Raw genomic sequence first — 12,163 nt, 5'->3', positions numbered from 1 at the left:
TAAGGCCAGACAAAGAGAGGAGGCAGACGAAGAGCGGTGTGAAAGGTAAATTAGTCTCGCAGCCGCGTTGAGCGTAGAACGAAGGGGGGCAAGGTGAGAGCGGGGGAGACCATCGAGGAGAAGATTACAGTAATAATGATAGGAAATGATGAGTGCATGCATAATAGTTTTGGTCGCGCCCTGAGATAGGAGGGGTCGAATGCGGGCGATGTACATGCCCTATGCAAGAATTCATTTTATAGTACCTTAAAAAGCATATCACCTCAACATTCAGTGAACAATAAACAAATCAAATAGAGTCTAGAGTCTCACTACTTATGGAACTTAAATGATTTATTGAGTCAGGTAATCAGCAATAATATGGCTTACCTTTTTTTATAAGGAAAAAAAAAAAAAGGATACTGTAGCCTTAGGGCTGGGTTATAAAAATGACAGTGCCCTGATTGTAATCTCTTATGACTGCAGCATGACTGTTGCAAAATACTTGTCTCTTCACCAAACTGTAATTGTTGACTCCCTATCAGACAGGCTACACCATGCTACTCTGTGTCTATCTTGTGACGGTCAGATAGAGGTGAGGTATGATGCTCCTGTTTCCTCCCACACTCCAAAAACATACTGGTAGGTTAACTGGCTGCTAACAAATTGACCCTAGTCTGTGTGTCTGTCTGTGTGTGTTAGGGAATTTAGACTGTAAGCCCCAATGGGGCAGGGACTCATGTGAGTGAGTTCTCTGTACAGCGCTGCGGAATTAGTGGCGCTATCTAAATAAATGGTGATGATGATGATGATGAATTGTGACCCATTTGTTGCCTGAGAGCAGGACCATAAATGCCAAGTGAGTGAATATCACGTGGTAGGTTTGAAATCAATTTCAGGTTCACCTGCATGGTCATACGGGTGATTATTTAATATTCCATCCAGATCAACAAAATGTATATTTCATTTCTTGTCTAATATGCAAGATTGGTAGCTACTGCGTCTGATCGAAGTTAAGTATAAATCTCACTGGTCTTTTCCGTCAATATAAAATAGCTGTGCCTGCCTCACAATCATCAATCTCACTGCAACCCAAACACGCAGCTCTTACATAAGAATCGTTCATTCACTTCCGGGTTCCGTTTTTAGCTGTGTCATCAAAGCAGAGGGAAATATCCTGAGTTTGTGTGACTTACGAAACCCAAGAGTGGGTGTGCAGCACTTATAAAGGATCTACACATCCGATTTGCTGGTGAGATAGAGGAGGTGGGCTATCAGGATTATTTTACAGTGTCGGGAGAACTGGGAGGACCAGTTTTAAAACAGTACTGGACTAAGGCTGTTAGAAGTAGCTACTGATTGTACAAATTAATAATACAAAGTTGTCTTCTCTAAAACAGTTGAGAGGAGGGACAACACATAAAAGTAAAAAAAACAAACAAAACAAATTGGTATAATAAATAGTATAATAGGATTTAGATAATGTCCCCTTGGACCAAAATGGTAGGTTTCCCTCACTATGGACTACCATTATCATCTAATAATCAGAAACAACAACCACCAGTGCCGTTTTAAGTGTGACTCAGTGAATATTAGACAATAGTGGGTTTCAGAGGGCATCAGTGACCGCATCCAAAACCATCCATCCACCCAAATCCACTCTACGCCATACAACTGAGACCTGCTAACTACTAACACAATCCAGAGCCAGACACACTGCTGTGAGGGACTGATTCCATTGTAAGTGAGCATACATACCATTCATACTTGCACATATGTATGTGAGTCTAGACAATTAAGGTATCTATGTACTGAGTGCTTTTGGTATGTTTAATATTCTGCACATAAGTGGGAATGCTACAAACTAAAAGCTGAACTTATCTTGGAAAAAAAACCTTGAACTACACTGAGTGGGTAAACAGAAATGTGTCCACAATTATGGTTCCTAAATCATGCACACTGCACTCTATTCACATTACTCATTTCATATAGTAATAATGTATTATTTGCATATCATAAACATTTACCATGGCCTGAATCACTTCAGTATATTTATAACCTAAAGATGGAATGCATTGGGGACAGAACCATGGGGCGTTTGAGAGGGTGGTAACAGGTGCCACACAAAAATTGCCCTAAAGGGCAAAAGATGTAGATGTGGGTCTGGACACGTGCACCAACATCATGATAGAGCTCATGCATTCTAGACTACAAATTCTGACCACAGATGCATAGGTGTACATACTGAAACACAACTAGGTGGAATCATCATCATCATTTATTTATATAGCGCCACTAATTCCGCAGCGCTGTACAGAGAACTCATTCACATCAGTCCCTGCCCCATTGGAGCTTACAGCCTAAATTCCCTAGACACATACATACACACAGAGAGGGAGACAGACAGACATAGAGGGAGAGACTATGGTCAATTTTGATTGCAGCCAATTAACCTACCAGTATGTTTTTGGAGTGTGGGAGAACATACAAACTCCACACAGATAAGGCCATGGTTGGGAATCGAACTCATGACCCCAGTGCTGTGAGGCAGATGTGCTAACCACTAGGCCACTGTGCTCCCCTGGAATGGAAGTGAACAAACATCTATTAAGCGCCCACTCTCCAAAGACACTGAAAAAAGGCAAACATTGTGGTTGGTATGTTAAATCTTAAAGCCTGGGATTGCTCCTGGATATTTAGGACACTTAGCAGCAATATATGTATGTGAACTGGGAGAAAAGGTATAATCAGTTTTCAACCATAGCAACTTCAATACAGGATTAATAATACTCAGTTAATACAAACATGACGTGTGTCCTTGCTTTGAAACTGAGCTAATCGCACATATAAAAGAGAAAGATAATATATGTAAAAATACAAAAACTTCCTCCTCCGTGAAATGAGTGAATATTCTTTTACTAACCACTAGGTGGCAGTCTTGGAAAGAGCATGAAGACAAGACAGCTAATTATATCCAGGATGTGTTGGGTCGCCTTTCTTTGTTTCTTTTAATGATAATACCTTTGAAAAAGCTAAACAATTAACATATATTCATTTTGCTGCTACACGTGTATGTATATTTGATCTACAGACCATTAGCAATACTTGCAAACATGCCCTTCGTATTAGTATCTAGAAGTCCTATTTATATTTAAAATAATGACTATATTGATAAGAAAATTGTTTTTATATATACATCTGTAAGATTTTATGTTGAGGTCGCTATACCCAGCTGAAATATTGACAAAGCCAGTGGTGATCATATCTGTTTTCAGTTTCTAATGAGTCATTATTAGTTGTATTCATCATTTCCTCTATTTGTTAATACATTTCTGGCCAAGTATTCCCATAGAGAGGGACATATTTCTGCCATAACTATGTGTTTGCAGGCTGAATACTATGCAAAAATTGATGTCATCCAGCATCTTTGGAGCTGGGGACCAGTAAAAAGAATTAAGGGCCACATCTAGCCCACATCCAGCGATCGGAAAGGCCATGTTGTCTGTATGTATATCTTCTGTTTTGGGGTATATTTCTTTGACACTGATGTTCCATTGGGGCTGCTAGAACGATCTATATGGCTTGTTCATTGTAAAAATATCTGAACATAACCAATCAGAACTATAGAAACACAGTAATTGTTTGTGTGCATTACTGTAAAGTGCTGGTGTGTTAAGGTGCTTGTAAAATGTGTTTATGTTCATCTGTTTTCCAAGGTTTGGGGTGTCTATGCTTTCACACTAGTAACAATGTTTTGCTCTAATCCTAAAGAGGAAAGGAATCTGAAAAATACATTCTGATATGCTATAACGGAGTGAACTCTACTGTCCTGTCATTTACTTAATGTCAGACCAGATTAAACAGAGAATTATGCTACAGTCGCTCTATGCATTTTACTATATTTCTGTGAAACACGATCTTCTAGCCTCTGATTAATAACAATACTTTTAGCAACAATATATACTGCTGCAGACATAATTTATCTCCAATATGTTAAAAAAAAAAAGAACAGAAAAGAGAAGCTAGCCTGGCTACAGGGCTGCCGTCCAATCAACTTAAGAGTTCTCCAGGGTGTCCAGACATGGATAGTGACCGCTACTGGCGCAGTCAGGTGACCTCACAGTTCTGCTAGTTGGAGGGAAGGGCATGATTTATTTAAAAACATATCTATATTTCTTCTTTAACATTTTAGGGGAGTGATATATGTTTAATTAATTTACATATCTTTCAGTTACATATAGAGCAGTGATAGATGTACTGTTTCTTCTGCTTCATCACTGTATGCCTATGTGTATATCTGTCTAACACCATCATTGGTTGTCCTTCTATGTATCCGACAAGGTATCTGTCTGCACATAACTGTATCTCATCTGCCTACCTGTCTGATTACATGTACTTATCCATCTGTCTTCTTAAATGTCATACTGTGCATTGTTCCCTCTCTCTATCATTATAAGCAGCTCTAATTGAAATCTGAAAAAATTCTAAGCATAAAATGAGAGTTTTGTTCATCTTAAAATTATATAGTTGATCATTAACAGAACATAACAGTTGTTTGTTGCCTGACACTTGTGATTCTTTCCAAGCACTCCCACAAATTAAAACCATTGCCCAAAACTGTGATGGAATTTTTAATTTTTTTTTTTCAGATGTAATTGTATTAATGCTACATTCACTCAGAAAGATACATATGTATGGAAACTAATGACGTAACTCCTTCAAGTACTATAACACCCTTTAGTTGTTTATGGCTCTCTGAGCAGATATCATCAGCCTACACTATAGCTTAAAAACGATGGAGAACGCTCAAATAACTGGAATTTAATTTGCAAATTTCAGAATAAATTTTTGTTTGTTTCATTATTGTGGCTCAGGCAATACCTTTCGCAGAGGCTTCCAAGACTACAGTAACTGGTTTTGTACTAGTGGGTGAAGGGCAGCCTGCAACTGCATCCATGCTCTGCGGGCAGTGAGTGTGGCAGAGAACTACATGTACAATGAACCAAAGCAGAATCGGTCTCTCAATTGTGACATCATCAACAAGCTGCGAAAAGCATGGTTGGTGCAGCAAGTATTTTACGCCAGTCTTCACAGAGCCAAGACAATTGTAAGTTTCCTTTGGAATCCAGCACCTAGCCTAGTGCTAAAGGAAGACCCTTGGCACTAATCTGTGCCAGCGGGCCGTGTTTTCGCATAGTGTCCACCAGCTGTACTCTGATGCTAGAACATTTTGGCAGCAGACCTGAAATCACAACTTGCAGATGCCAACCACTTGTTTCTGAGGAATATAAATGAACTTAGGGTGGCAAAATCTGCCTCTCTTCTGGGCTGGTTTCTGCTCCTTGTTAGTTGTTTCAGTGAGTCTAACAAACTCTAGTCAATTTAGAGATCAATGTAATCGAGAGATTTGTTCAGAAAATACAACACAAACCAGTGTCTGGAATACAATAATTCTTATATGCAGCAGCACTGAAATTGACATTAAACTCTTAATGTACATGGTAAGCACTGAGATATCAAGAGTATGCACTTTTAAAGGGAAAATACACAAAAGAACTGGAGCTTTTTACCTATATTCAGTAAAACTTGTGTGTAAAAGCAATCCAACGCACAGAATAAGTCATCTGCATACTTATTAACATGAGTGGAGGCTGCCATACTGATCATTTAACAGGGTAAATTTACCATCACCCACAGACTCCCATGCAACAATGCTCCTTGTGGGTAAACCATGGTGAACCATCGGGAAAACTTGCATTACCTAGCAAGTAACTTTTACCTTGTATCATTCAAACGAAAATCTGTAAATAACAAACAGTTTGGCGAAGTCATAGTTTTCAGAATAATTTTCAAATAAAAAAAAGCAAGATTGCTCATATTTATAAGAAAATGTATTTATATTCCCGGAAAAAAGAGGAATTCAGTTATGTCCCTAGTTTCTATTTTCCTTTAAACCAAACAATTTCAGTGTGCCAATTCCAAATTTGTCTCTTTGCAAATGTCATAGTAAGAATAGAGTGATCTTAAGAGCAATAGCTGAATGTCACCTAGAAATGTATCTCCATTTGTACCAATGAAATCCATCAACCAATTGGCAGAAATGGTATTTGGCGCACAATAGTAACAAAGGGTATAAAAGATATGCACACTACACAAAGCTCTGACGGAAAGGAGGACAGCACCTTTGCCATCTGTAAGAGGTACCTATGAGCCCAGGTACAGAGGTGGTCTTGTTTTTCGTGGCTCCTTTTAAATTCCATGCTTCTGCACTAAATAAGTGAAAAAGCCAGGTCAGTATGTATGTTCTACACTGGCTTCCTCACTGATTTTTTTACACATTGTATTTCTTCAAACATTACCCTGTGTGTCCAGGATACTCCAGATGAGGCTGCACTAATGATTTATGGAACTATACCAGCATCACCTCTGCTCTGCTGGTAATGGCTTTCTTTACTGCTGTAACACAGACCCAAATCGATGTTACTCAGCATTCCGCTGCTTGATTAGAGAACCCGGAGTCAGGTGTTGAATGTATATGTTCTGACAAAACATCAATATGTTCTCTCCCTGCCCATGGTTCATCCGCACCTCCAAAACAGTAGGCTTTTATACAACAAGTGCACATTTATCAAGAGCTCAAACATGCACTGAAGCACGAGAGAACATGGGGGTCAATATGTTGGAAAAATAAACTTTAATGTTGATTTTTGCAGGAAATGCGTCAATTTCCCAGAAGACCATTGCAGGCAATACAAATTTACACTTCTGTAAACCCAGCACTTCAGACAGGAAGAACTGTCTGCAAAGAGTTAAACGTTGTTTGTCAGACAGAGATCAGAGATGTTGAATTATTCTCAGAATTAAAAACTTGTCAGCACCACTAAAGCTGCTTATTTTCTAAGAAAAACTAAGTTACAGTATTGTACTTGGAATTTCTCCAAGACAAAGACACATATAGTTTCACTCATGTAAAATTATCCATATTTTTATAAAATAAAACATAGTGATTATAATAGGTTATCCTGTTTTAATGTTTACATTATGGAATAAAAAATGTATTCAAGATGCACACACAAAACCGATCAACACATAAAAAGCTAATGTTTAAAAATACTACACAACTACTATAAAGCTTCTCCTTAATTATGTATAAATTAAAAATTACAGTACATTAATAACGAATGAAATATGTACTCACCACTATTGTTACGTTACACCTAAACAAACTGCAGTTTATTCTGTCTTCAGAGGTCAAAAAATGAACTGACTGAAGTCCACCTCCGTACAACCAGGTGCTTCAACTGACTCAAAAACAATCGCTTCTTCAAGTACATTAAAAAACATGTAAAACTAAGGCATTTAAAATGTTATTCAAAAGCACCATTTAGGGTAAGGATATAAGAAGATTTCCAAGAGTTTTAATACCCTCTTCCCCAGCACTGTCAAACATATCAAAAAGAAATGGAGAACATAAGGCTCAACAGTGAATTTGTCCTAAAAAACATCCATGTGAGAAGAACACTTGATAGGGAGGCCACCAAAAGGCCTACAGCAACAGTTACAGAGGTTTACAATCTTCCATGGAAGATATGAGAGGAACTGGCAATTGGACAGCACTATTTTGGACACTTCATAAGTCAGCGATTCATGGAAGGATGGCATAAATAAAGCCATTGTTGAAGACAAGAAATCTTTCATGAAATCTCGCCAGCCTTAACGCTAGGCAGTATGTCTGGCGCAAGCCTAACAATGTATCATCCCAAGAACACTATCCCTACCATGAAAAACAGTGGCAGGAGCATATATCTTTAGGGATACTTCTCTGCTTCAGGTACTGGAACATATCAAGGTAAAAGGCACAAAGAATGAACAAAGATATAGACACATATCGGAGGAAACCCCGCTGCAGTCTGCAAGAGACCATCTAGAAATTGGGAAATTTATATTCTAGGAGGACAATTACTCAAAGCATAAAGCAAAATCTCAATTGGAGCGGCTTAAATACAGAAAAAAACAAATCTTGCCCTGAATTGGCTCAGTGAAAGCCCAGACCTCAGTTTCATTGACAATCTGTGTTGAATGGTTTTGAATATACGGTCCCCCAATGGTACCTCCATCCAATCAAAACTGCAAAGAAGAATGAGTCAGTTTTGCAGGGTTAAGATTTAAAAAAGTGAGAGATACTTATCCAAATAGACTCATAACTGAAATTACCGCTAAAGTTGCTTCTACCAAGTACTAAAATAGGCAGGAGTAATGAATATTAATATATTGTTTATCCTTTCTTATTTGTAATTAATTAAGAAAAAGCTTTAGAATTATTTTTAATGGACATTGCGGTGTACTTTAAGTTGATCAGTGGTAATAATTCATGAATAAATCCATTTTGATTCCATAATGTAAGGAAATAAAATGTGAAGAATGCCAAAAGGCGTGAATATTTCTATAGTCACTGTACTTCAAATGACATGTTCTGATTCATTTGTGCTAACAGAAAGCATTATTCCTTGGACTAGCTCCTTTCAGAATATGAAAGTGTGTGAACCCTAAAGCTAAGATGTACAGTATAAAAAAAGACTGTTCTACCTTAGTATCAGCATAGCAATTTCACTTAAATTGCATCCTGTCAGGCTGATGAAAACTGCTAAAATAGATATGAGACTGCTACTTAAAGTTACAAAACTCAGTCATAATTTCATATTGACATTACAAATGTGCTGGCATCCTGCCTTACTTCTACATGAGTGTCTGATGTCATAACAGCTGACTGTTTCCACTGAATGCCAGGGAAACACTGCTCATGGACTGACGGGACCAGGGCGAGTGGGTGATCGTAGCGCAAGCTGCTATAACAGTACCTAAATCTGAGGGTGAAAGCCTCTTTATCCTGATTCGTAGTATGAGAATGAGACTGGCTCTCCACTGTGAGGACTGTACCTTACCACCAGCTAATTTAAGGCTATTAGAATGTACAGGAAGATTATGATTATGCCATGCTACCATGTGGTCACCATGAGACTGGGTGCAGTTTGGAACCTTTGCTTTGTCCTTCCACTACATAAGGATTCCATCCAGTTAATGATGTTTCGGTCACCTCCAAGCTGAGAATCAGTGTCAGAATTATAATTTTTTTCATACAGGAATAGTTTCTTGAGAACTATGTGTTTATCTACATGACAATAACAGATTCTGAACATTGTAACAGGATCTGTGCTTAGTTATATTACAGTTTACTGTTAGTGTGAAAATCTGAATATATTTTGGTTCATATGAAATGTTAAATTACATTCCTTTAGTAATGCCGACACTGTATGTGTGGTTTGGACCAAATTGCAATGGTGCAAAAGTATGAGGCTAATTTGCATTGTGTTTGCAGCAAGCAGATAAAAATTAAAATTACACATAGCTGTCATTGGATTTGATATAATTAATAGTGGCATAGTACCAGACATATTTAGGATTGGTAACAGGTTATGGACAGACATAAGTTATGACCAGTTGGCCTGGGATATACTAACTTTCCCAGATTCATATAGAATAGATATAATAAAAACAGGAAATGAGACGACTGGCTGTGGATGAGGGAATTCGTTTTAAATATACTATAATAACTGAGATGCTCTCAAACTCTCAGCTGGCCACACAAGAGTCAATGCTTGGCAAAAACTCAAAATGACCAGATCTGTGAACAACTTGGGTCACATATGAGATGGACAAGAATATCCTGGGGGCATCACAAAGACCACCATTCATTCTGTTTGACAGATGACCCATGACGTTATAGTAATTGGCCAACCAGACTTTCAGAGCTACTCAAACAAACTGCGACTGCTTGTGGCCCATGTATATGCGATGCTGAGCCAATGTGGATAAAGACGATCACAATGGCCAACCACATTGGCACACGAGGGCTAGCATTAATGTATGTGATGTGCAGAATGTCCCCACACTACCCTGTCGGCAAAAATATTAGATAATCATAATTATCATTGTGCATGAAAAGACAGTGGTAGACTTCATTGCCTGGGTGGAGAAAAGACAAAGATTTGCACTTACTGGTTCAATTTTAAGTGCACCTCGATAGCTGCCAAACAAAGAGGCCTGGGCTTTTAGAAAAGCTTGTGCCACCCCATCTCCTGTAGTTGTGGACACCTTCCTCAGTCTATTCTTTAATGCAGATACCTGAAAAACAAACAAAATATAAAAGATGTAAAAAATAAATATGATCAACAACAACATAGAAAAAAGTGTTATTTCAGACACTGTAAGTCCCCCTGGGCTCAAGTAAAGACTCTCATGACACTAAAGAATTAAATGTTCAACAAACCTACATTTATTTTATCTCATGTTATCAGAAAAGTTGGGCTTTCAATGGCTTGATGGTTTTAGGTAAACAGGAAGTTTAGTGTACATAGAATAAATGCATCCCTGTTAAATCTGGGTACATACTACAGAAACTTACTGCAGATGCGAATTCTGTAATGATTTTACCAACGACTGAAAGTCCCGTTGAGAATACAGATTTATGTGTACATAATTACACAACTTACCTTCATATCTGTGCTCTTCATCTCTCATAACCATCTGCTGAAAAATTGTGTCTCTGCACTCTCTATAGCGATCTGCCTACAGTGCTGGTCGTGAGTACATACACACTTACACATTTACCAGACATCGTTCCATCGTTGATTTTGATTTTTAGGAGGTTTATAAAACCAAATCAAACAATACGATGTGCTTTGGTCCGATAAAACATTATCGTGGGAGCGTACACAATAATACGATATCTGACCTAATGTTAATTTATCGCTTGATTGGCATGATAATTGGATGAAACACCTGTAGTGTGTACCCAGTTTAAACCAGAATTAAAATATCTCAATTCTGCTTAAATCTGTATAAAGCTAATTTGTAAATGTTACTAGTAACTCTTTTATAAAAGCCAATCTCCATTTCAGATATAGTGTTTTCTAGGTTTGGCTCAGTTATACACAAGTCCTCTAACATAGACCAGTGCAAGCTTGGGACACCTGTGTCTTTCTTGTTAAACGCAATGCTAACTATTGTGCTGCATTGCAGACACCCATAACATGCCTCTGCAGCATCCAAAAATAATATTTTAAATATGTATCTGTCCTTCAGTCTACAAGCATATCAGCGCAGTTGGGAACTACTGACACTTGGGACTAGAAAATTAACCTGGCCATGAGCGGTGCAGAGATTGGCATGACAGATCCCATAGCTGTCACAACAATATCTGCCTTATTCCTTGTAAAGCCCAATCTCACTCACACAGGCCAATTACAGAAATAAAATAAAATCTACAATGTGCTTCAGCAACCCGGAAATCAAATATGAAACCTCAGTGTTTGGACAGTTTATTTAGCACTAAACCAGGCAGGGGTAGGAAATTAATTTATAAAGCTAATCTATCCCTTCAGATGTAAAAATACAATTCTATAATGTCCATTAAGACAAAGCTGTCCACACTCACATTGGATTTGGAACAGAGCTTTCGTCCATGTTAGGTAGAGTTTAGTGGACACGTATCCAGGGGCGGATCTAGAAAATTGTTGTACCCGAGGCGATTTAGGTGTGGGGGGGATTTAGGCCACGCCCCCTTTCTGACATCTAAGGCTGCCGGCCTTCGATGTCAGAACACAATCACAATCAGAGCGGCCGGGCAGCACACTGTCCCTGCCGAGCGGACCTGCACATGCTGTGCAGCTGCCGGCAGCATGCCCTGCTGGGGGGGGCGATCGCCCTGATCGCCCCCACCCTGGATCCGCCACTGCACGTATCACACTGTAAAGGCCTGGGTTTCACATGAAACACTGCCATATATATGAGAGCACTGGCCAAGGCAGTCTTAAAAGGATAACTAAACATGTAGTTTGTGGTGGGGTTTGGGCTTTGAATAAATGGAGGATAATAAAATAAGAAAATATTACCTACCTGTTCTCACCTAAACTAGCAGTTACTGTGATGTTCCTAATGCTCGGAGCAGTAGCACCTCTCATGTGCTAAGGACTTGCATTTTTTTCAAGCTTCTGCAGCCATGGCAAACACTTGAAAATGTAACAGCAGTTTGAGAAAGCAGGAGAGAGGCTCTACCGCATGCACCGTTAGAGGAATAATGGAACCCGGATTATAGGATCTGGCGATAGTAGGTAAGATTTATTTT

At 38.7% G+C, this 12,163-nt stretch overlaps 1 protein-coding gene across 6 annotated transcripts in view; it reads right to left on the bottom strand.

Moving 5' to 3' along the window:
- Positions 1–12,163, bottom strand: part of DENND1A (DENN domain containing 1A) — a 525,768-nt gene that overhangs the window by 153,755 nt on the left and 359,850 nt on the right. For all 6 annotated transcript variants that reach the window (XM_075184725.1, XM_075184728.1, XM_075184727.1 and 3 more), the window contains one exon: positions 10,036–10,161. In XM_075184725.1, the coding sequence (XP_075040826.1) occupies positions 10,036–10,161 (126 nt within the window). The remainder of the gene's footprint in view (positions 1–10,035; positions 10,162–12,163) is intronic.

The sequence above is a fragment of the Mixophyes fleayi genome, chromosome 9 (genome assembly GCF_038048845.1).
Source record: "Mixophyes fleayi isolate aMixFle1 chromosome 9, aMixFle1.hap1, whole genome shotgun sequence".
Lineage (NCBI taxonomy): Eukaryota > Metazoa > Chordata > Amphibia > Anura > Limnodynastidae > Mixophyes > Mixophyes fleayi.
The sequence above is the reverse complement of the archived record's forward strand: the minus strand, read 5'-3'. Positions and strand labels throughout refer to the sequence as shown.